This window comes from Podarcis raffonei, chromosome 10 (assembly GCF_027172205.1).
Source record: "Podarcis raffonei isolate rPodRaf1 chromosome 10, rPodRaf1.pri, whole genome shotgun sequence".
In the NCBI taxonomy this organism is placed as follows: Eukaryota; Metazoa; Chordata; class Lepidosauria; order Squamata; family Lacertidae; genus Podarcis; species Podarcis raffonei.
In genome coordinates, this window is record NC_070611.1 from 75,761,988 (window position 1) to 75,786,767 (window position 24,780).

At 50.2% G+C, this 24,780-nt stretch overlaps 3 protein-coding genes across 5 annotated transcripts in view; 2 read left to right on the forward strand and 1 right to left on the reverse strand.

Moving 5' to 3' along the window:
• Nucleotides 1–1,393: 1,393 nt before the first annotated feature.
• Nucleotides 1,394–7,987, forward strand: LOC128421717 (kelch repeat and BTB domain-containing protein 13-like). The gene is made up of 4 exons (XM_053404851.1): nt 1,394–1,754; nt 3,491–4,222; nt 5,429–5,729; nt 7,196–7,987. Exons 1-4 carry the CDS (start codon nt 1,482–1,484, stop codon nt 7,588–7,590), a joined length of 1,701 nt encoding a protein of 566 aa, XP_053260826.1. The 5' UTR covers nt 1,394–1,481; the 3' UTR covers nt 7,591–7,987.
• Nucleotides 7,988–8,747: 760 nt separating this feature from the next.
• Nucleotides 8,748–10,982, reverse strand: LOC128421776 (lys-63-specific deubiquitinase BRCC36-like). The gene is made up of 2 exons (XM_053404961.1): nt 10,493–10,982; nt 8,748–10,060 (listed from the first exon to the last, which is right to left on the reverse strand). Exons 1-2 carry the CDS (start codon nt 10,761–10,763, stop codon nt 9,522–9,524), a joined length of 810 nt encoding a protein of 269 aa, XP_053260936.1. The 5' UTR covers nt 10,764–10,982; the 3' UTR covers nt 8,748–9,521.
• Nucleotides 10,983–15,085: 4,103 nt separating this feature from the next.
• The window catches only part of CPT1B (carnitine palmitoyltransferase 1B), a 35,926-nt gene continuing 26,231 nt past the window's right edge, over nt 15,086–24,780 (forward strand). The window contains exons 1-2 of one of the 3 annotated variants that reach the window (XM_053404831.1): nt 23,509–23,606; nt 23,804–23,951. The gene's annotated coding sequence lies outside the window, so the exon portion shown is untranslated. Of the gene's footprint in view, nt 15,253–16,899; nt 17,124–23,508; nt 23,607–23,803; nt 23,952–24,780 lie in introns of those variants that run through there. The other 2 variants (XM_053404833.1, XM_053404832.1) reach the window with 2 other exon arrangements.

Here is a 24,780-nt window from a genome sequence, read left to right on the forward strand (position 1 = left end):
GGCTGCTCAGTCCCCCAGCTTGTTGGGCAGAGCCCGCGGGTCCCTGCGGAATAAAGGAAGGAGTCCAGCCACCAACTGGAGCAAATAGCTGTAGACCAAAGTTTATTGTGCAACAGGTTCAAAGAGGAATTGAACCCCGAGGATGGGGTGACAAGGACTTTTAAAAGTTTCTATCTTATCCCAGCATGCAGTTCGTGGAGCATCATCACTACATCATTGCTATATCAGGAAAGGGGAGGGTTATACATGATTCACATAGGAGGAATGTGTCAGGGGAACAGGCAAATACAGGATATGTATTGGGAAGTACATTCTAAACACCTACTGCAAAAGAACAATATAACTTTGGTTTGCATAGTCTGCCACCTGGGCAAGTCCGGAGGAGTGCTTTTGCCCAGTGATTGACACCTATGAGTACCTTCCTTTGCATATGTGACCTCCCACTTGAGGGATTATGGCGGGACTGAGTGGTTTCCAAGTCCTTGGCCAATGAAGCAAATTGGCGGTGGAATGAAGGAAACTGGCAAAGGAGTTGATTTTATATGACTTTTAAAGCTAGGTAACTTCCCTGAACTGTCAAGTCGAAAGGATACATTTATGGATAATATTTGTAACATTTAAACGACCTTAAAATATCTGACTTCCCTTCTCGTTCCGTGGTTCATTTTGCATAGCACAAATCCCTGCGTATTTTATATAAACGAAACCATTCAGTATTCCATTACAGTCATACCTCGGGTTACAGCCGCTTCAGGTAGCGTCTTTTCGGGTTCTGGACTGCCAAAACCCAGAAGTACCAGAATGGGTTACTTCTGGTTTTGGCGGTCGCGCATGCGCAGAAGCACCAAATCGCAACCCGCGCGTGCGCAGACACGGGTTGCGAATGCTGCGGGTTGCGAACGTGCATCCTGCATGGATCACGTTCACAACCTGAGTGTCCGCTGTATATTACTTCCATCAAAACTTATTTACACTGTTGAATTTATCTTAATGCTCCCCACATTTTCAAGTGTATGCCATTTCCCCCCATATATTCAATAAACATTTCCCAATCTTCTTTGAACGAATGTTCTTCTTGAAATAAATTTAAAAAATTGTCCAGTATCACCTTAGAGACCAACTAAGTTTGTTACAAGAATGTTCTTCTTGTTCTCTTATTCTGTAAGTTAGATAATAATAATAATAATAAAAATAATAATAATAATAAATAATTTATTATTTATACCCCGCCCATCTGGCTGGTGTTCTGCACTAAGTCTTCTGCACAACGTTGGTGTTCTGCACTAAGTCTTCCCCAGTAACTTTCTGACGTCATGGGCCCCTTCCGCTCCTGGCGACTGGCTCTGGGCACCAACATGACTGCTCTGCTGTAAACACAGACTAAAAATAGCTCCAGCGCCTGAGCCAAACTCTGTGCCGCAGCCTGTGTGTGCTTTGGGATGGCTGATGGGGCGCTCTGACCTGCAAATGATCCCCTGGCCATGCCCCATGGAGGTCTGCGCTCGACCCCTTTACAGGGGCTTCTTGCTGCATCCGCCTGGCTGGGTTGGGCCCGCCTCGCCAAGCAGGTGTTCGACTTCCTGGCCGGTGCCCTCTGGGCTGTGTGGGGCCTCATCACCTTGTCCTGGAAAAGGCAGGGTGCTCAGGGGTCCCTGCCCGAGCCGTGGGAGAGCTGCCCCGAGCTGAGGGTCTACCGGGGAGGAGATGGTGAGGCCGAGCTGCTCACGGTCCACACACAGCCCTACAGCTTCCAGGTAGGGTCTGGTGGGGGGCTCTCTTGTGCTAAGGGGTGGCAGGAATCGTAGAATCATAGAACTGTGGAGTTGAAAGTAACCCTAAGGATCATCAACCGCCCGCAATGCAGGAATAGGCAGATGTCCCCATCGGGGATAGAACCTGCAACCTTGGTGTTATTGGCACCATGGTTATCTCACCATAGTGAGCTATCCAGGCTGCATGGAGGCTTTCCCCGGGAGTCAGATGCAAATTCACCTGTCGCGCCTGTCGGAATCGGGGGGGGGGGGGTCGAAAGGCCAGCTGGCTCAGCCCCAGCTGGAGCGTCTCCCTTCAGCCTTGCCGCTGCATAGATCCCTCGACCTCTGCTCAGTGACTCAAGCTAGCAGACTTGAGCACACTTTACTCAGCAGTGTAAATTGCGCAACAGAAGAGGCTTGAGGCTGCAGACACATACTAAACTACGCATTTATTATACATAAATCAGGACAAGAAAACATCTCTCCTTGCCATCTTCTCGGAGACGGAAAACAAAAGCAATACAGAACGGAAATACCGCTCACGCCAGCAATCTGTGCTGGAATGTAAACAGACATGTGACATGTAACAATCCCATGTCTGCAGCAAAGGGTGGAATGGAATCCCAACAGCGCCAACTCTGACCGTTTCTGGAGAAGCCTGACCACTATAGTCCATGCATGGGTAACCTGAAGTCTGGACTACTGCAGTGTGCTCAATGTGGGGCTGCCCTTGGGGTTGGTCCCGAAGTTCCAGTAGGTGTGGAATGCCTGAAGCGAGCATCTGTTGAAGAACATGCAACACCAAACCCTGCACTGGTTGCTCATCTGCTACCCAGCCAAGGTCGAGGTGCTTGTTATCAATTTGCCAAGCCCTGGACAACTCAGGTCCAGAATATCTCATAGACTGTCTGAACCCTTACAGCCCAGCTCAATCACTAAGATCACCTGCAGGAGCATCACAGAGCGTCCCCCGATTTGGAGAGGCTCATTTGGCAACCACGCGAATAGAGACAGGTTTACGGGAGAGCAACCAGGTCCACCGCAGGGGGCACCGAACCAGGAGAGTGCTGCAGCGGGCACCACAACAATTTAGGATGGAAGAAGAAGGGGGTGCCCAATTTTGGTCTTGCACAGATGGGAAACCAAATCTTGAGTGCCATTGGTCCAGCCCTGTGGAACTCCCTGCCCCTGGAAACTCATCAGGCCCCTTCTGGGCCAACTTTCAAACTCCTACTGGAAACTTTTTCCTCTATGCAGGCGATTAAGAACACGTCCTTGTGACTAACTGATGTCTGATTTTCACCTATGTATGGCTTAACTGTACTGTTCTATGTTTTATTGCTGTAAATGGCTTCGATGTATAATTGAATACACAGCGGTATGCAAGTATCTTTATAAATATTATTTATTTATTTATGTCTTTCTTAAATGCAAGCAAGAGGAAATAGCAGCAAGCGGAGGCAGCTCCAGTCTCTGAACAGAATCATGAACCCAGAAGTACCAGAACAGGTTACTTCCAGTTTTCGGCACTTGCACATGCGCAGAAGCACTAAATCCCGCTTTGCGCATGCAAAGAAGCTCTGAATCGTGACCTGTGTGTGCGCAAACGCGACGTCGCAGGTTGCGAATGCTGTGGGTTACAAACGTGATCCGTGCGGGAAACACGTTCGCAACCCGAGCGCCCACTGTACTCGCATGATTTTCTTATGTTCTCTCCTTCTCTGTCTGCCTGGCAGGTGGATCTGGCCCGGCTGGTGACGGAGAGCGCCTATTTTGAGGCCCTCTCGAGATCCCGCATGCAGGAGGCGTCGGAGAGGCAGCTGGATCTGAGCCACGTGCCCTCGGGGACCTTCCGCGCCATCCTGGAGTGGGTCTTCTCTGGGCGTTTCAGCCTAGAAGAGGAAGACCTCTTGCCAGCGGTGCAGACTGCCAGCTACCTGATGCTCCCGGGGTTTCTGGACCGGTGCTGGGCGGCGCTGAGCCCGCTGCTGAGCCCCCAGAACTGCCTGGCGTACCTGGGTTTCGCAGAGACTGTGGGATGCCCTGAGCTGAGGGCCCTGGTGTCCGGCTACCTGAGTGCCCACCTGTTGGAGCTGCCAGCCCCCATCACAGAACAGCTGGACCCCCAACTGCGGGAGGAGCTGGCGCAGCTCCGCTTCAAGGGCCGCCCCATGCTGTGCGCCCTGCGCAAGGAGAACGTCAGCCTGGCGCCCGGGGTCCCCCTGGAGTCTCTGCAGGGCCTCTACCACCGCCCTCTGCCCCCCGAGGAGGGGAACTGGCACTGTGCCACCCGACTGCCCTTCCAAGCCGAGAAGTGGAGCTTCAGCACAGCACAGCTCCTTAACTACCTCTTCGTCATGGGGGGCTACCGGGAGAAGCGGGGCGCCCGCAGTTTCACCTTCCGTATGGCGGCCTTCCGCTACAACCCCTTGACGGGAACGTGGGCACCCACCGCCGCTCCCAATAAGGTCAGGTCCTGCTCTAAGGCCAGGGCTGTGTCTCAGGTGGCCACACACACACACACACACACACACTGTGTTTTTCGGTCTATAAGATGTCCCCATGTATAAGACGCCCCCTATTTTGTGGGACTCTGATTTAAGAAAATGGGGGGGAGATGGCCCTCGTGTATAAGACGCCCCCAAATTCTGAACTTTTTTTAAAAAAAAAATTATTAAATTTTTCAAAAAATAGAAATTAAACAAAGAACAATACATAACACTGTAAACACACTTATATACATATTTTCCAAAATGAAAACTAATAAAAAGAAAAAGAAAGAAAAGGAATAATAAAAGATATAAAGAAAAAAGACAAAAGAAAAGAAAAAATACTTTTCTGGACATTATTTTTTAGGAAAAAAACCTAGTCTTATAAATGGAAAATATGGTGTGTGTGTGTGTGTGTGTGTGTGTGTGTGTGTGTGTGTGTGTGTGTGTAATTTATTAATTTTCCATTTTATAATATATAACCACATCATTATTATTCACATTATCTCTTTTGCTCATTAGAGCCTATTGACTTCTGTCCCTCCCGTCTCATGGCTTTCAAAATTAACCTTTATATCACTGCCTTTGTACATTTTCCAATTCTAGTTGATTCATTACAAATTGCATTAAAATTAATATTATCATTAAAGGGGAGGAAGTTGCCCATTACAAGTCTTCAGTCAACCCTGCTAGTGATGTTTTATTGCTTACAGTGATCTTTCAAGTATCGTATATATAAATTTACTCCCGTCCTTGTGGAATACTCAATCCTGCTGGTTACGGATCCTTCCTGCCAGCTTCGCCACTTCTATAAAGTCCATCGTTTTCATCTGCCCTTCTTCCATTTGCTTTGTTTCCTAAAATCCGAGCATGAAACAAAAACAAACAAACGAAAAGCTCCAATTCCATGATTCCCAGCATGGGGTGATTTGATTTTTAAGGGGGGCAGTTTGAAAATGAGTTATTAACAGTGAGTGGCCTTTGCGGCTTCCTCCGTGTAAATAGGAGTTCAGGCTGCGCACCTGGTCCTGGTCTTTACATCTACAACACTTACTAGATCTTGTTCTATACATTTCTGCTAATTTAACCAGGGTTAGATACCACCGGTACATCATTTTCATCTTATTCTCTTTCGTCAGTGCCTCTCCCTTCCTGACGCTCTCTACTTTCCTGCTCCGCTTGCAGCGCCGGCGCCACTTCAGCAGCGCTGTGGTGGGGCACCACATCTATGCCGTGGGCGGCTGGTTCCTGGACTCGCTCCTGCCTCCGGACAGCAGCACCTGCCTGTACACAGCCGTGGAGCGCTACGACCCTTGGGCCAACTCCTGGGCCTTCGTCTCCTCCCTGCCCATGGGCGACTTCTCTTTCGCTGTCTCTCTGTCCCACGACCTGCCCCTCTGCACGGCCCATGGTGGCTGCATCTACGCCCTGGGCAGCATACAACGCACCGGGGAGAAACTTCTGCTCTGCTACGATGTGGCCGCTGGTGAGGAGAGGGCAATGAAGCAAGCGATGCGCCGCACCATAGGTGCCAACTCCCTGGGGCCCTGGGTGCCTGAGCACCCACAAAATTCCCATCAATTGGCCAGGCACCCACAAAATTCAGGGCCAGGGCCAGGCACGCTGCAAGGCACCCACCGTCCCGGACACCCGCGGTTGCACTGCCAGGCTGGCACTCATGTGCCATGGCATTGTGCAGAGAGGGGAAGGCAAGGTGGTGTTATGTGTGAGAAAAGAGATAGGGGTGTGAGTACTTATTTTTATTCATTGCAGAAGGTTTACACACTGCTTGATTTGTTTTTTAAAAAAGAAAACCCTCATAGCGGTTTACAAAAAAAGATAACCACAGTGCTTTTTTCTTGGAAAAGAGGTGCCAGAACTCAGCCTCGAACCTTGTTCTCTTATAAGGGCAAGGGTGAGAGGTGCCAGAACTGAGTTCTGGTGAGTTCTTGCCCCCCAAAAGCCCTGGATAGTAATATTATGAGCCAGAAAAATGAACAATGATTTGAAACTTTCAGAAAGTTGAAATAACTGTAGACTAAAAACAGGTTATGGGACACGGGACTTGCCGATCAGAAGGTCGGCCGTTCGGACCCTCACGACGGCGTGAGCTCCCGTTGCTCAGTCCCTGCTCCTGCCAACCTAGCAGTTTGAAAGCACGTCAAAGTGCAAGTAGATAAATAGGTACCGCTCCGGTGGGAAGCTAAACGGCATTTCCATGCGCTGCTCTGGTTCGCCAGAAGTGGCTTAGTCCTGCTGGCCACATGACCCAGAAGCTGTACGCCGGCTCCCTCGGCCAGTAAAGGGAGATGAGCATCGCAACCCCAGAGTTGGCCACCACTGGACCTAATGGTCAGGGATCCCTTTACCTTTACCTTAAAAACAGGTTAAAACTTGTTACAGAAAGGTAGCCGTGTTGGTCTGCCATAGTCAAAACAAAAAAAAATTTTCCTTCCAGTAGCACCTTAAAGACCAACTAAGTTAGTTCTTGGTATGAGCTTTCGTGTGCATGCACAGGTATCTGAAAAAGTGTGCATGCACACAAAAGCTCATACCAAGAACTAACTTAGTTGGTCTTTAAGGTGCTACTGGAAGGTTAAAACTTGTAAGTTTCGAAACATCTGGAGAGGCTCCTCTAAGGGGGAACCTTTTCGGCGGGTGCCGAAAAGAGTACAGCGAAGAGTACATCAAGAGGCAGGGAGTTCCAAACTGTAGGTGCAGCCGTGCCAGGAGTTCTCACGAAAGCAGAGCAGATATTTTGCAGCAGTTCCACTGATCAGTGTGGTCGAATGGGCACATACTGGGGAAGACGGAGGTGGCTGATTGTGAGTTAAGCGGGCAGGGAAGTACGGGAGTATGAACAAGGGCTGGCAGTGGGTGCGAGGGCAGGGGATCTGGGCTGTGGGTCCGGCCTGAGGGTGGTTACATCCCTGCCTTCTCTTCTCCTTGCAGACACGTGGCAGGAGCTCCTTCCGACTCTGACGCGGGCAGACGCTGACCTGCCTGGGCTCTACTTCCTGGGCGGTACCGAGCCCCTCTTCGTGGTGGGGGGCAACGCCCAAGACAACGTGGTCACCTCCTTCTGCCCCAGGACCCGGCAGTGGGGGCCTGCCCGGACCCTGCCCAAGTGCAGCCTGGCCGGGCAAGGCCTGGCTTTGGACGGCACCCTCTATATGGCCTCTCCTGACTTGGGCGCCCTCTTGGAAGTGGAACTCAGGGTCCCGGACTGTTGCCCGCTGCCTCCGCCACCCTTTCCCCTGTCCTACGAGGCCATCTTCCTGCTCCACTTCCCCCCGGAAGGCTGTGGGGAAGAAGAAACAGAGTCCAGGGGACTCCAGGGACTTTGAGTCCCCCGTCTCCCCTCCTCCCTTTTGTCTGCCTGTCTTTTCCTGTCTGTCCAGTGAAAAAAAGACAGCCATGGAACCAAGAAATTACATAAAAGAAATTAGCGTGAAAATCCCTGAAACAAGAAGTAATCGACTATGGAATAACAAAAATAAAAAAAATAAACTAGAATTAAACAAAGACTTTACGAGATGCTGGCTACAAAACTCGTTTCACTGAACTAATCAGTTTCCTCAGAAGAAAATAAAGAAATTAAAAGATTTTAAGTGATATCAAACAAGCTCAAGAGCAGGGCTGAAAATGCTTCCTCAAGCTTACAAAGAAGGTATGAAAACTTCAATGACAAGTTTTAAACATAGCCCTATTTAAGAGAGTCAAGCAGTAGTGATAAGAAATTGAGGTTTTAAAGTTTCAAACAAACTCAAAAAACAGGGCAGAGACTCAAAAAAGTTTTAAACATAGCCCTATTTGAGAGAACCAAGCAGTAGTAATAAGAAATTGAGGTCTGATGTTTCAAACAAACTCAAAAGCAGGGCTGAAGCGCTCTTGACTGCTGATGTTAAAGACTTCAGAAATTACTATTATTACTGGATTCTCTTAAACAGAGCTATGTTTATGAAACTTGTCATTGAGGTTTTCATACCTTTTTTGTAAATTCGAGGAAGCATTTTCAGCCCTGCTCTTGAGCTTGTTTGATATCACTTAAAATCTTATGATTTCTTTTCCCGGCAGCTCTGAGGTTTGGACCAGATTATTGGTGACCTGTCAAAGTCGGTTGGTGGCTCACGGCACCTTGACCTGTCTGATGTTATCAGCTGAGATGGGCCATTCATGGGTCAAGCCTTCTTGCTGGGCACCCTCCCCCACCCTCCCTTGCCCTCTCACCCAAATACCGGCCTCTATTTATAGCACCACGGCTTGCAAAACAGCTGCTGCTGCAAACGAAAAGGGTGGTCTGGCTTCTTCCTCCACTCCCGATTCTGCACGCGCGGCACGGAGTGCGTCTCCCCCCTGCCCCAGGCCCAAACAGCTACCTGGGGCTTCTCTCCGACCCAGATCCTCCCCCTAACTCACAACTGCCCAGGGTCCTTCAAAACTTCTCGTTTTTGCTGCGAAGGAGCTGCAGGGTTAAGCTTACTACAAATCATCACAAAACTGCAGGGCACAGGGAGGGCACCTAAATCCCATCTAGTCCAACCCCCGTGTCTGGAGTGGCCTGCTTCTACTGGAGAAATGTTGGGGTTCAGTACCCAATACCCTTTGGGTTCACAGCCTGGGCAGCCCATAAAATCCAGACACCATTCGCCAGCCATACGGGATTATTTTATTTGTGGTTTGGTGTGACTATTAATTTCACAAATGAAGCATATGGCAGGAAGGTACCTACATTATACAATACAGTTTGGTGCACATAGGTTATCCCTCTTCATTCCCCGCTGTTTCTCCATTTAATTTTGATATCTGTAACCAGTGACAAAAAGAATGGATTCTGAAATGTATAATTTTGAATTGCTACTGGTATAAACTATCATTTGCCTGCTTAACTGTGTTCAGTGTCAGGAAAGTGTGGGAGATCTGAGCAGGAGGAGACAGACTGGAACCGCAGTAGAAAATCCTGCTTTGAGTTGCAGGGTTTTGAAAGAGCTCAGAACTTTCTGCAGACTGTGGGACAGCAAGAACTTTGAAGCAAAAAAACCCTCTCTGGGAGCAGAGAGAGTCCTACTTGTAACCGGGTATAAAGCATATGTATATGCAGCGCATGTTTGTGTGTGTGCAGTAAACTACAACTCTGCTAAACAAATGTTTCGTGCGGTGAGCTTAAAGCTTCTGTGCTGCACAAACACAGAACACACCCAACAAGATGGGAAGGGATGGAGAAGCAGCAACGCAGGATGAAGCCAAGCTTACAATTCTTGGGCTGTTGCTTCATTTCTCAGGCCGTGAGGTTCTGTTCTTCTCTCTCCAAGGCAGCGAGTTCCTCCAGAAGTTTCTGTTTCTCCTGCTGCAGCGCCTGCAATCTCTCTTCGTTTCTCTTCAAGAGACCCTCCAGCCAGTGCATCAGAGGACCACCAACGATCAACATCTGGCTGCACAGCTTCTTAGTGAATACCGATCCATTGTGGATCTTGGTGATAGGATCCAGATGAGAAAGGCTATGGATTTTCCTGAAGGCATTCTGCTCCTCTTTATGCAAGATCCTGGAGAACGCCATCATGGACTCAAGACACGCTTTCCCCATGTCGGTGTGAGGAATCAGGTGAACAGGAATTTCAACCCTTTCATATTTGCAGGAGCTCTTTGTGGCTTGAAGGGACTGGAAGCAGGTGAAGACGATCCGGCCCGTCTTTGTGCTTTTGACCTCGCCGAAACAGGAGATCAGCCCTACAAAGTCTCTGTATAACATCTGATACATCGCTTGCGTGCAGAGGTCGATGTGCGATGGCCAAACGGTGATGTGGGGATGGGAATGATGTTGTTGTTGTTTAGTCGTTTAGTCGTGTCCGACTCTTCATGACCCCCTGGACCAGAGCACGCCAGGCACTCCTGTCTTCCACTGCCTCCCGCAGTTTGGTCAAACTCATGCTGGTAGCTTCGAGAACACTGTCCCACCATCTCGTCCTCTGTCGTCCCCTTCTCCTTGTGCCCTCCATCTTTCCCAACATCAGGGTCTTTTCCAGGGAGTCTTCTCTTCTCATGAGGTGGCCAAAGTATTGGAGCCTCAGCTTCAGGATCTGTCCTTCCAGTGAGCACTCAGAGCTGATTTCCTTCAGAATGGAGAGGTTTGATCTTCTTCAAGAGTCTCCTCCGGCACCAGAATTCAAAAGCATCAATTCTTTGGCGATCAGCCTTCTTTACAGTCCAGCTTTCACTTCCATACATCACTACTGGGAAAATGGGAATGATACCAGCCCACAACTCTTGTGGGCTGTCCCGTTAACTTAGCCAACCTCTCCTCTTCCGTCGAAGCAGCCAAGAGCTGCTCTGGGGGAATCCCCACCTGATCTTTCCTCTTATCTGACCGGAGCAGAATGATCACCGAGCGAATGTGAGCAATTCGGACAGCTCTGACCTCGCCGAGGCAGAGGCCCATGACCCCTTCTTGCTCAGTGCTCAGAGCATGGACCATGCAGACGAGGAAGGCATCCACCTCCAAGTGCGCAGCCTGCAACGCCATCGCCACCTGCTTCGCTTTCTGCCCGCCACTCCTGTTCAGGAGGGAGAGAGACGACGAACGTGCCGGTCAACAGCCCCAAACATCCCTTCCGCCGAGGCCTGCCTGCACAGAGAACGGGACAAACAAGATGTGACTACATTATTACATGAGCACTGTTCCACAGCATTTGATATTTTCATTTGCATACATTCATTCGAAATAAGATGGGTTCATGAAGCAATTCTGTATCCTCCCACCACGCTGACGAAGGATTCTAGTAGTCAATATCCAGAATCACTGTTCAGTGTTGGACATCATATTTGCTGAATACACAAAGCTTCACAGCTTGACTTTTATCCTACAGAGTCTGGTACCTCACTTCATTTAAAGATTTTCAGAGACTTTGAGACTAAAGATTTCATTTTGTACTTGTTATGGTTTGAAGGAATTCTATAAAGATTGTCTATTGTACATGGTCATCGTGTTGCCTAGACATTGCAGATGCACAGAGAACGAGACAAACAAGATACTTATTTTGGTGTTGCCGGTGTGACACAATCCCCACCAGCAAGTACCGTATTTTTCCATGTATAACACGCCCCCATGTATAAGGCGACCCCTATTTTTAGGGGGGAGTAGAAGAAAATGGGGGGACATTGCCTAGAGTTCTGCAGTTGTTGTTTTTTCTTTGCGGAGGATTGCCCCTCCAGCTTGTTTTGGGGGGAGAACTGCCGAAAGTTGGCACGTCTGATCTGCGCTGCCGCACACGCACCACTAAATCCGCCCATCAGCTGTTCCCCCAACGCAAAAAAAAAGCCGCAGCAACAGCAAACGCACAACAGCCCTTATCACACCCACAAATAACACCGATGACAATCACACCTATGCAGAAGCTACCCATCCTGTGCCACAAAAATGCACTGACCATGTATAAGATGCTCCCCCCCCATTTTTTATGTTCATTTTGAGGGGGGAATACATGGGAAAATATGGTAGTTGAGGAGTGGCACACCAAAGCGGGGGGGGGGGGGGGAGCTCAGTCGGCAGAGCATAGGACTCTTCATCTCAGGGCCACAGGTTCGAGCCCCATGTTGGGCAAAGGGATTCCTGCATTGCAGAGGGTTGGCCTAGATGACCCCTTGAGGTCCCTCCCAACCTTACAAGTCTATGAATTCTATACACTTTCAAGCAAAGGGAAGCAAAGGGGCACTCAGGTCCATATATAGCAATTCTTTCTTCTACTAGCTTATTAATCACGAGACATACCCACTTCTATTTCTGCTTGTTTTCAAGATTGATAGCAATAGTTGCCACACACAGGCTGTTCCCATTCTCCCCTCGCGGTTCTTTCGCAAGCGCGTCCTTCCCAACCTTCACTCGTTCGGCCCTCCACACACACATTTCAACTTTTAATTTCATCACCATCAGCCCTGAGTGCTCACTGGAAGGACAGATTGTGAAGCTGAGGCTCCAGTACTTTGGCCACCTCATGAGAAGAGAAGACTCCCTGGAGAAGACCCTGATGCTGGGAAAGATGGAGGGCACAAGGAGAAGGGGGCGACAGAGGACAAGATGGTTGGATAGTGTTTTCGAGGTTACCAGCATGAGTTTGACTAAACTGCGGGAGGCAGTGGAGGACAGAGGTGCCTGGCATTCTCTGGTCCATGGGGTCACGAAGAGTCGGACACGACTAAACAACTAAACAACAACAACAACATAATTTCTAAGTGAGTGTTCACTGGAAGGACAGGTCCTGAAGCTGAGGCTCCAAGACTTTGGCCACCTCCTGAGAAGAGAAGACTCCCTGGAAAAGACCCTGATGTTGGGAAAGATGGAGGGCGCAAGGAGAAGGGGACGACAGAGGACAAGATGGTGGGACAGTGTTCTTGAAGCTACCAGCATGAGTTTGACCAAACTGCGGGAGGCAGTGGAAGACAGGAGTGCCTGGCGTGCTCTGGTCCAGGGGGTCGTGAAGAGTCGGGCACGACTAAACGACTAAACAACAACAACATAATTTCTGCGACACTTCCTCTCCCACCCTCAAAGCGAAGGGAGGACCTGTTCTCAGACACTAGTTCCGTAGTGTTACAGGTTTGAATCCGCACAGCGGGGTGAGCTCCCATTGCTTTGTCCCAGCTCCTGCCAGCCCAGCAGTTTGTAAGCACACCAGTGCGAGTAGATAAATCGGTACCGCTGTGGCGGGAAGGTAAGCAATGTTTCCATGCGCTCTGGTTTCCGTCATGGTGTCCTTTTGCTCCAGAAGCGGCTCCCAGTACGTTTCCGAGCCTCGGTCCAGTAGACCTGAAGGAGCATCTCCACCCCCATTGTTCAGCCCGGAAACTGAGGTCCAGCTCCGAGGGCCTTCTGGCGGTTCCCTCCCTGCGAGAAGCCAATTTACAGGGAACCAGGCAGAGGGCCTTCTCGGTAGTGGCACCTGCCCTGTGGAACACCCTTCCACCAGATGTCAAAGAGAAAAACAACTGCCAGACTTTTAGAAGACATTTAAAGGCAGCCCTGTTTAGGGAAGCTTTTAATGTTTAATAGGTTATTGTATTTTAGTGTTTTGTTGGAAGCCGCCAAGAGTGGCTGGGGAAACCCAGCCAGATGGGCAGGGTATAAATAATAAATTTTATTATTATTATTATTATTATTATTATTATTATTATTATTATTATTATTATTATTTAGTCCTGCTGGCCACATGACCCAGAAAGCTGTCTGTCGCCCTGAAAGCGAGATGAGTGCCGCAACCCGAGTTGCCTTTGACTGGACTCAGCCGTCCAGGGGTCCTTTACCTTTAGTGTTACTGGGCCAAGTGGGGAGAGGTGGGGAAGGTCCGGATTATATCTGGGGGTCCCTTCCAGGCCCACGATTCTATATCCATGAAGTTTTTAGGAGAACCTGTTGAAGGGGCCAAAGCAGTTTCCTCGTGAGGCTAAATGGCTCCAGTTGGGCCAGCTAAACACCTTCACCTGCACTGTTGCCATGGAGACAGGGGGTGGGCCTTTCCCCACCTGGCTGGAAGCCAGTTCCTCCTGGAAGGAGAAAAAATTGGCTGGGCTGGAAGCTGGTGGGGGGAGGCTTCCCGATCTCTACGTCCCAGCAGCTGCTCCCCGCACGCGGAAAAAATCAAGCAAATAAATAAAAATGCTTAACTAACTGACCAACTGCATCACAGATAACTTGTTCTGTGTCCTCCCCACCCCCAATAAATCCTGGCTACATCCAGGCCTCCTGTGGTTTTCAGCAACGGGCTATATGTATGTGTAAATAAATCCATCTTCTCTAAAGATAAGACAGTCTCCCTTGCCCTTCAGTCCAAGGAAACTGAGCCTGGACTGGAACTGCGGAACTCCATGCCACAGGAAGCAGTGGTGGCCAACAACCTAGATGGCTTTAAAAGGGTTGGAGAAATTCATGTGAGGAGGAAGAGAGGGCTGCCAATGGCATACTAGCCACAATGGCTCTGCTCTGCCTCCACAGCTGGAAACAGAAATGTTTCCAATTCCCAGTTACAGTGGTCCCTTGATTCTCATGCTTAATCCATTCCGGAAGTCCGTTCCAAAACCAAAGCGTTCCAAAACCAAGGCGCGCTTTCCCACAGAAAGTACTGCAAAATAGATCAATCCATTCCACACTTTGGAAAACAACCCCTAAAACAGCAATTTAACATGGATTTTACTATCTAACGAGACCATGGATCCATAAAATGAAAGCAATAAGCCATGTGCTGCAGTCACATAATCAATCAGTGGCTGAACTGGGTTCCACACAGTCACAAAAACACACACAAAAAGAGCCGCAAAAACAATAACGCAAAATAAATAGCCAAAACAGAAACCTCAGCGTAACACTCAAAAGGGAAGTGTGGCGCTCAAAATGGAACAAGTTTGGCTTCCCAAAAAAGTTCGCAAACTGGAACACTTTCTTCCGGGTTTAGCAGCGTTTGGGTTCCAAGTTGTTTGAGTACCAAGGCGTTTGAGAACCAAGGTCCCACTGTGCTGGAAACCACAGGAGGGGAGAGTTGCTCTTGTGCTCAGATGCTGCTTGCATAATAGGTTGGCCACTGTGAGACCAGGATGCTGGACCAGATGGGCCCTTGGCCTGATCCAGCAGCACTCTGCTTACGTTCTGACATTTATCCAGGACCTTGGGAAGACACTCTTCTCTGAAGGCCAAGTGGAGTTTGCACAGACCTTGCAGAGCGAGTCCCGTTGGTGGAGCTGGAACAATGCCTGTTGTTCACACACCCCTTTTTGCTTAGCAAAAGCAGCATGACCGGCCCCCCCTGCTTCCTCTATCCGTGCAGCCTGGTGACTCCTGGGGGGGGAACAGCTCAGCCTGGCGCACAGGGAGCCAGGAGTCTCCTCCAAATGCCCTTCCGGCTGCAAGGGGCCGTCCCAGGCTGCAGGTTGCTGCTTGCAGCCTGCTGCAACCGCAGCTACCTGGGCCCAGCTGAACTGCTCCTCCTGGAGGAAGGAAGGTCAGCGACACAGGGAGAAGGTCGCAGGTAAAAGCAGACCCTTTGGAGCCACAAGCAAGCTGGCCACCTGGGTGCTGTTGGGGGATGCTGGAGGGTTTATCTCTGCATCTCCTGGTGCAGGTGATCGGAGGAGACCCAGGGAACTCATTCCTGGAGAGGGTTCCCTTTGCACTGTGCACAGGTGAGAATGTGCAAGACATCACACAGTTACAGCGGCATTGCAGCAGCTCAGAAAGGATACCGTAGGGGTGGAGAAGGGTAACTGAAATAACCAAGGGGGGTGCCTGTGGAGTGATTCCCCTAGGATGAAAAATTGCATGGTTTTGGGGACTTTTAAAAAAAGGTGAGTAAGAAGGCAACACAGCAGAAGTTGATAAAATTCTCCATGGCGTGGAGAAAGCAGATAGAGATACCGGTAAGTTTTCTCTCTCCCAAAAGGAGAATTTCTGGGTTTTCAATGAAGATTCCAGACAGATAAAAGACTTTTTCACATAGTGAAGAGTCAAAGTACGGAACTCACATGTGAAAAGGATCTCGGGGTCTTGGTGGCCCACAAGCTGAACATGAGTCCACGGTGTGACGCAGCAGCGAAAAAGGCTCTTCTGGGCTGTATCAACAGAAGTCCAGTGTCCAGATCAAGGGGAGTCATAGTCCCACTCTATTCTGCCTCCCTGTCCGACCTGTGCCTCTAATCTAAATATTGCAGCCACGGGAAAATGCAATTGATGTGCACAGCAAATGCTTTTTCAGTGAGTTCTGTTGGACATGCTCCCAGAGACACGCACTCAGGGTTCCCTCACTGCGAGAGGCCAAGTTACAGGGAACCAGGCAGAGGGCCTTCTCGGTAGTGGCACCCGCCCTGTGGAACGCCCTCCCATCAGATGTCAAAGCGATAAACAACTACCTGACATTTAGAAGACATCTGAAGGCAGCCCTGTTCAGGGAAGTTTTTAATATGTGACATTTTAGTGTATCTTTCATCTTTGTTGGAAGCCGCTCAGAGTGGCTGGGGAAACCCAGCCAGATGGGCGGGGTACAAATAATAAATTATTATAATATTATTATTATTATCATTATCAGGGGCGCACAGAAGCGTCTGTGCCCGAAGGCACGGGAGGACTACCCTGCGGCCCTCTAAAAGCTCTTGGAGCCCGACTCCCATCAACATCTGGCCTAGTGGTCAGAGTCACAAAGTTCGACAGGGGGTGACTTTGGGCCAGTCACTCAGGCCCATTCTTTGCCTCGCGGTGTTGCTGTGTGGATAAAAGGGGGAGACCCACATAGGACACCTTGAGCTCCTCGGAGGTAAGTTGGATACAAATGTCAGAAAAGTAGAATAAATCGATCAGCCCAGCCTGCGCAGCCAATACACAGCTGTCAACGTTCCCTTTTTTAAAGGAAAATTCCCTTATTCCGAATAGGATTCCTCGCAAGAAAAAGGAAAAGTTGACAGCTATGAGCCAATAACCTGCGGGTAACCTCGCGCCCCCCACCGCCCAACATACAGGCTGGGGAGTCTTCATGCCTAGGGGCGAGGGCGCTTCTGCAGCCGGCAAGGAAGGGAACTGGCGCTGCTCTTGTGCCAAGGGGGGAGGTCTCCCCAGCTGATGATCGGAGGGGGCGGCCAGGGGAGCGAGGCAGCGTCCTGGGTGCCCCCAGCCCACCCCGTCGCCCTGTGGCGCAGCAGAGCTTTGGAGAGGTGGGGGCGCCGCCCGCTCCCTCCTTCCAAGTAGGGCAGCCGCAGCCGCGCCAGTGTCAGGTTACGGGCGCGCAGGGAGCCCCGCCAGAGAACCAGCCCGCCGGCCAGCCGTCCCGTCTCCCGGGGAAGGGCTGCAGCGGAGCCGTCGCCCGACGGGGACCCCCGCCCCGCCTCGCCTCGCCTCCCAGTCCCCGAGCAGGTACCAGCGCCTACCGTCCGACTGGCAGGGGTGGGGGCTCTGGAGCCTTGCCTTTTTTTGCAGGATCGGGGCGCGGGTGCCGGGTGGAGACCGGATCCTGACCTCCCCGACGGCGCGGCGCAAAACTGCGCTCTGGACGCGGGGAGGGGCGCTGCGCCGGGCCTCTCCCAGAGGAAAAACACCGGCGTCTCAGAGTGCGTGCAGAGTGCTTTTCGGTCGCAACAACCTCCCCCCCTCCGCAGCAGCGAGGGATGGACTGCGGCGATGGGTTTTTCTGACACCCCGGAGGGATCACCCAGACGCTACGATATTTCAACGGGGAGAAGACAGACCCCCTCCCTAGAAAATCCCACAGGCCCCCTCCCCCCCCCTCCCGGCCAATTTCAGGGGAATTACGGCGACTCCTGTGGGGAACCCCAAGGGTCATCCAGTCCAACCCCCTGCGATGCAGGAATCTCAGCCACTAGGTAGCCACAGAGTGGTGTCAGGTGATTTGAATATTGGGGGCCTACTGAAGTCCACGGGAGCAGCTGGTGCCCCCCCACCCATTTCTTGCCCAGCGATGCCCCCTGGTCAGCGGTGGTTCCAGAGAGGGAAGCTGCCTTTGAATTTCAGGTGCTGAGCATCGCAGGTGGGGAGGGAAGGGCTTCTTGGGGGGGGGGGGAGTTGCATCTGGTTAAGAGCTTTAGAAGTGCCTGCAGGATCAGGCCCATGACGCCATCCAGGCCTGTGTCTCCCCTCCTCTGGTTTCAAACCAGAGAAGCGTTGTTGCCTCCAGCCATGGCTAGTAGCCATCAATAGCCCTCTCCTCCTCCAGGAATTTGTCCAGGCCTCGTATTTACGGGACGGCCTCTCCTGGTCTGCCCCACAGAGGACCTTAAGGTCCATGAACAACCATAGTTTAGAGGTCCCGGGCCCTAAGGAAGTCCGATTATCCTCCACCAGGGCCAGGGCCTTCTCAGTGATGGCTCCGACCTGGTGGAATGCTCTGTCCCATAAGACCAGGGCCCTGCAGGATTTAACCTCCTTCCACAGGGCCTGTAAGACAGAGCTATTCCGCCTGGCTTTCAATTTGAACTTAGCTTGATCTTTTATTCCCCTTCCTTCCCTCCTCCCCTTTTTATGAAGATCACCTGCTCTGGGATCCCACAGCTAATTCTCCCCTGGTCTCCTCGCTGGCCCAAATAGGACTAATTTAGCCAGCTAGCCCTGGGGATCATCCAATGTTTATTGGATGGATTTTCCCCTTAAACTGATTTTTGAATTCTGAATTTATTGTTATTCACGTTTTATACTGTATTTTATGCTGGTTTTTTGTTGCATCATTTAAGTGTTTTGAATTTGTTGTTAGCCGCCCTGAGCCCGATTTTCTGAACCAGGAAGGGTGGGGTATAAATAAAAAATTACTATTTTTATTATTAAAGCCGCCTAGTTCATAACTGTCAACTGTCCCCCTTTTTTAAAGGGAAATTCCCTTATCTGAATAGGATTCCTCGCAAGAAAAGGGAAAAGTTGACAGCTATGGCCTAGTTTGGTGGCCAGCACAGCCTCCTGTGGCAGGCAGTTCCATCGGTTAACTTTGTGCTGCGTGAAGAAGTCCTTTTGTCTGTCCCGAATCTTCCATCTGTGTGAGATCAGGAGGCTGCGCAGCCAGGTGGTCTTGCAGCTTCAGGGGGACATGGGTGGAATTGGGGAGGGGGGCGTTTGGCCAGGCCTTCCGTGCTCAGGGGCAGAGACACCCCAGGAGCAAATGGACTGCAGATGCTAGTCCTTGGGGGCGTGTCACTCACTGCTCTTTAAGGTAAAGGATAAAGGGACCCCTGACCATTAGGTCCAGTGGTGGCCGACTCTGGGGTTGCGGCGCTCATCTTGCTTTACTGGCCGAGGGAGCCGGCGTATAGCTTCCGGGTCATGTGGCCAGCATGACTAAGCCGCTTCTGGTGAACAGAGCAGCGCACGGAAACGCCATTTACCTTCCTGCCGGAGTGGTACCTATTTATCTACTTGCACTGGTGTGCTTTCGAACTGCTAGGTTGGCAGGAGCAGGGACCGAGCAACGGGAGCTCACCCCGTCGCAGGGAATCGAACCGCCGACCTTCTGATCGGCAAGCCCCAGGCTCTGTGGTTTAACCCACAGCACCACCCGTGTCTTATCCCCCCTTTTAAACAAACACAGGAATTGCCAGCTGGGGAGGAGCAGCCAAGGCAGCAGTTCACCCCCTCCAGGCCCCCCTCACTCAAAACAAACCCAGAAAATGATAAGAAAAAATACAGATGATAAGGGATCCCTGCTTTGCCTTTATTGGTAAAGTACATTGTTTGTTACTTTGTTGAGTCATCAGTGGATCAGATTGCTGTTGGGGAGGGTTGTCCAAGGGGCAGGCTCCACATTCCCAAAGAACCTTAGAATTTTAGAGCGGGAGAGGACTCCGAGGGTCATCTAGTCCAACCCCTGCAATGCATTTTGCATCGCTTTGTAAAGGCGCAGGGTGCTTCTGAACTGCACTGGCGGTACCTGAATATACAGACTAGTGGAACCAGAAGGCACTTCTTTTGTGGTCAGAGGCACTTTTGTTATAGTCCGATGCTGCTTCTATTCGTATTCATATTTATGTTTACCTGCCGCACACTACAAAAGTATCTCAGAGCGGCTTACAATGTTAAGTCTTTCACAGAACAGGTCAGAGTCGGTGGAGCCTGAGACTTTCAATTTCATGGGTTCGAGTTTGAGATTCCTGCATTGCAGGGGGCGGGGGTTGACGCTTGTTGGTCCCTTCCATCTCTGTATATAGATTTTGGTGGCAAATTTCATTGTGTATGCAAGCGACCAGAATTAGATGGCGAGTAAGTAGAACATTCATGATGGAAGTTTAGGGAAGCTTTTTATGTTTAACAGACCATTGTATTTTAATATTCTGTTGGAAGCTGCCCAGAGTGGCTGGGGAATCCCAGCCAGATGGGCGGGGTATAAATAATAAATTATTATTATTACTACTTATTATTATCGCTATGATTCTACGAGTATGCCTTCTGGCTATCAAATCATTTTTAAATAACGAAGGAAGCGTCTGCATCGCACAGAGCTACTCTTTGCATTTAGGGAGCTGTAACAAAGATAATGTTGTTTGGCCAGTTTGCTGCCTTTTCGGAACAAAGTTTGGAGGGAGGCAGGGTTAGGCACCACTTTCAGAATGCAACGGGTGTTCGGTGAAGAAGCCGTGCCGCACGCCTCCTGGCACGATTGCTCACTGTCGAAAGAAATGCACTTTGCACGCGCTCAGGAGAAGAACTCTCTCTCTCTCATGGCTCCTGAAGCTGATCCTTTTCTCATTTGACAGCGGCCTTCTGGGAGTGACGTACCAGAGGGAGCCTGTGGCTCATGGGCGCCTGACGCCCAGGGCAGAGGCTGAGACTTCCCTTCTTGGCCCCAGGCCAGCCCCACGTGATGGAAACAGCCTCCCTGAGCCAAGGCTGAGCTCTGTTCCCAGCAGGAGATATAAACAGCGAGTCCTGAGTGGCAGGAGCCGGCCAGAGAAGGTGGCTGGAAGGGGGGGCTCCTGGCTCAGGACTTGCCTTCTTCCCTTGCATTGCTGCTCCCAGCAAGGGCTGGCAGAGAGGGAGGATGAAAAAGCCCCCTCTCCCACCCAGTTGTACGTATTTGAAGGGTATAGGAGGCCTGTTAATGTACAGAACTCACTCCCCCAGGCGGCAGTGGTGATGGTCAACAGCCGGGGATGGGCTCTCACAGGAGTTTCCTACTTTATAGGTAAAGGTAAAGGGACCGTAAGGTCCAGTCGTGGGCGACTCTGGGGCTGTGGCGCTCATCTCACTTTACTGGCCGGCGTTTGTCCACAGACAGTTTTCCCGGTCATGTGGCCAGCATGACTAAGCCGCTTCTGGTGAATCAGAGCAGCAAACAGAAACGCCGTTTACCTTCCTGCCAGAGCGGTACCTATTTATCTACTTGCACTTTGACGTGCTTTCGAACTGCTATGTTGGCAGGAGCAGGGACCGAGCAACAGGAGCACACCCCATCGCGGGGATTCGAACTACCGACCTTCCGACAAAAGGACTGGTTTGGCAAGCTTGCTCTTTTCTTCTTCTTTTTCTTCCTTCTTCGGCAATCACTTGTAGCCAAGTAAGATTGTCTTCCATAAACACGGTTTTAACAGTGAGTCCACAAGTGACTGTGGAGGCCAGTTCCGGATCCACACATCCTTCCACAGTGGGGACATTTGTTTCTGGACAGGAGCTGATCACAATGAGGGTTTGCCAAGCGTGCCTTCCTCTTAGCACGTTTCTCCCTTGTGTCCTGAGTTCGAGAGTCTTCAAAGCCCATGACACCTTTGGTCAAGGCTGTTCTCCAACTGGAGCACTCGCAGGCCAGTGTTTCCCAGTTGTCGGTGTTCATACTACATTTTTAAAGATTTGCCTTGAGAGAGTCTTTCTACCCGCACAGATACAGGGTCCCAAGAATGGGGAGGGACTCAAGACCACATCTTGTCTGGCCTCCCAAACCTGCAACAATATTTCAGATCGATAGCCATTATGGTGAACACAACAGCAGGCCATGTAAACTGGTCATTTCCTGGGCAGGCAAAGGAGAGCCACTGTTTAGAAAGTCCTCCCCCTTTGCCTTTTTCCTTTCTTTCCTTAGCGGAGACGAGCTCTCTGCTTTACACAGCAGCACAACCAGGCAGATGCGCTGGCACAGCATTGGAAAGGAAGGAAACATCTGTGTGTCTCTCGCTGGAAACCGACGGCAGGGGCTATTGCTGCATCAGAAAAAAATAACAAAGAGATAGCACGCGTTGAAGAATACAAGTGGTGTAGATGATTTTGTTGAAATATGGCATCCTTTTATAAAATACCGTATTTTTCGCTCCATAAGATGAACTTTTTTCTTCCTAAAAAGTAAGGGGAAATGTCTGTGCATCTTATGGAGCGAATGCGTGGTCCTTGGAGCCGAATTGCCCTGGGGCAAAAACAGATTGTGCTTTTTTGGGGGGGGGAGGGAAGTGGGTGTTGAAACAAAGCCGCTGATCGGCAAGCGATCGGGAGGGAGATAAGGGACGCGATAAAGGAGGCTGCCTGGGAGGGGGGAGGTAAAAGCCCTTGGATTCTTGGGATTTTTGCATTGGGTCACCCCAAATTCACCATCAGATAACATAGCATGTCCATGGCTATAGCCTGCACCCAAAAAAATCAGGCATCCACTGTTTCGTGGGGCCGCAATGGTGCAAAAACGTGGTTACAAAGCACGGATCCACATGGATTCTCCAAACTCACCGTCAAATCACATGTCTGTGGCCACAGCATGAACCACAAAAATCATACATCCACTGTTTCATTCAGAATTTTTTTCCTCTTGTTTTCCTCCTCTAAAAACTAGGTGCATCTTATGGTCAGGTGCGTCTTATGGAGCAAAAAATATGGTATATGCCGGAGAATGGCGATGACCGAAATCACAAATCAGACTTTGGCAAACTTAACTAGATTGATCTGTCCTGGAGTGAGGGGGGGGGGGCAAGTGAGGATTGTGGTTCTGTATTCTTTTCTCTCTCTCTTGTTATATATTGGAAATCAATTTTAAAAACAACAACGTGGGGGTGCTGTGAAGGGAGAAGTTGTTGTAAACAAAAATCTGCCCTTTTCCCCTTATGGGGTACGCAAGAGCCCATATAGAGTCCTTACATAGGTTCCCTATTAGTAGGAGAAAATAACAGAGGCCAACCAGAGAATATTGAGAAGCAAAGCAGCTAGTAAGCCTGATCTTTATTGATCTGTTGCAACAGGGTCCTCACTCACCACACGCAGGAGGGAGGAGGAACCCAGAACAATGGCGCACAAGGCCTTATATAGACATTTTAAATTCCCTGCCCTGGAGCTCAAGAGCATCCCTCCATACATGATACATACATCACAGAAAGAGCGGTCTACAACAGAAATCTGAGTGCTTTGTTTACCTCCTGTCTGCCAGGTTACCTGTTTAATGGTCACTTGATTGGATACCCTGGGGAGCCTGGGCAGTCTTTTGTAATAATAAATACTTAGTTCCTGAGCCAGGTCACAGTCTCTATTCATATCTTAAATGTGCCCTTAAGACAGGATTTGTGAAGGAAAAAGACAATGGGAAGGTTTCCCACTTTGACCTTGCAGAGAAATAATTGAGGTCAATGTGTTCAGGACTTTTTTTCTGTGGGCTTTTCAGACATGGGGTTTCTATATTTATGTACGTGTTTGCTTGGTACATTTATGAACATTTATTACATAGCTAAGACCTTAAAATTCTTATCACCCTGGTGACTCTCTGCCTGCTCCTCAGCTGCTAGAGGCACCGCATTTCTTGCTATGAAGATGGTGCCCACAGTAGACCTGTTTCTTTAAATGGAGCAGGGAGGAAGGTGCTCTGTCTGGGGATTCCATGGCAGTTGGGGGCTCAGAAGAAAGAGGCTTTCCCCTGCCCTGAGAAGACATCCACCGGTGAGCAGCTACCTTTGACCTGCATCTTGCAGGGGGAGGTGTGAAGCCCCTTCCTCTTGGATCTCGCACTGGCACCCCTGGCACTCCAAAATACCTTGCTTCTGCAGAAAGCCCTTGGCTTGCCTTTGGTGCCGTGCAGCCCAAGAGGGGGTGATTTCTGTCGCCAACTTTGCCGTTTTCTTCCCCCCTTCTGGCAGGGCTGCTGTGCCTTTGACAGCTCCATGACGGGCAGGAATTCAACCGGATGAGCTTTCCCCAGCATGGAGATGCGATGAAGGAGGAAGCTAGACCTTCCGCTCTGACCCTGGCTCGCTTCAGCCTCTCTCCTGGGAGCTGCTTTGGGTGGTACTTTCCGAGCAGATGCAAACGCGCCAAACTCCTCGCTGTTTCTTAAACGGGTGCTATCCCCTTCCTTAAAAAAAAATAGGAAGAAGGGCAATTTTTAAAGGGCCCAGTGGGGCAAGGAGACCCCAGGAACCGCCTCTTGGCCTACAGAGCTGCCCCCACACTGTGGTGCAAAGTAGGGGGCCCTGCCCTGTGTACCTTGCCATAGGAAGCCCAGAGGACGGACTTATGTGCAGGGCCTTTTCTGTAGTGGCACTAAGGCTTTGCAGTGGCGGGCAGCTAAAGCGTATCTCTTTCAATGGGCTTTGGGGGATGCACATTAGATAATCTGAGATTGATATACGTGTGCCGGACCTCCGGACGCCATTGGCCTCCAAAGGTTATGGGCCCAGCACGCTTCCGCTGCGCAGCTATGGTTTTTAGTTGGTTACGTCGCTACGTTGTGCTGTTCTGATTTTCAGTGCTTTTTTCTGGGAGACGCAAGGGTACGCATACCCCTAAACATTTTGTGAATCTAAGTTTGGTCTCATTGAGGGGCATGAGCAGGAAAATGAGAGTACCCCCTAAACATTAAAAAAGAAAAGAAAAAAAGCACTGCTGCTTTTGATTGCATCGTTTATTTCTTGTGCTGTGAAGTGAAGTGTTTTGAAATACAGGAAATGTGACCCTATAGAGTGTGAAATCCTAACCAGTAGGAATAGGGGCAGGGAACCTCAGGCCAGGGGGCCAGATTTCTCTATTTGCCCCCCGGAATCCTCCCAGGGACACGCCCCCTGTCTTCAGGCAACACCCCTCACCGACCTTCCAAATAATAATAATAATTACAATG

Bases quoted from the DNA above. Each gene is read 5' to 3' on its own strand.
- LOC128421776 (XM_053404961.1), bottom strand. From the start codon at position 10,763: ATGGCGTTGCAGGCTGCGCACTTGGAGGTGGATGCCTTCCTCGTCTGC. The intron at 10,061-10,492 runs ATCATTCCCATT...AACAACAACAAC, and splicing joins CACAAGAGTTGTGGGCTGGT to ATCATTCCCATCCCCACATC.
- LOC128421717 (XM_053404851.1), top strand. From the start codon at position 1,482: ATGCCCCATGGAGGTCTGCGCTCGACCCCTTTACAGGGGCTTCTTGCT. The intron at 4,223-5,428 runs GTCAGGTCCTGC...CTCCGCTTGCAG, and splicing joins CCACCGCCGCTCCCAATAAG to CGCCGGCGCCACTTCAGCAG. The intron at 5,730-7,195 runs GTGAGGAGAGGG...TTCTCCTTGCAG, and splicing joins CTGCTACGATGTGGCCGCTG to ACACGTGGCAGGAGCTCCTT.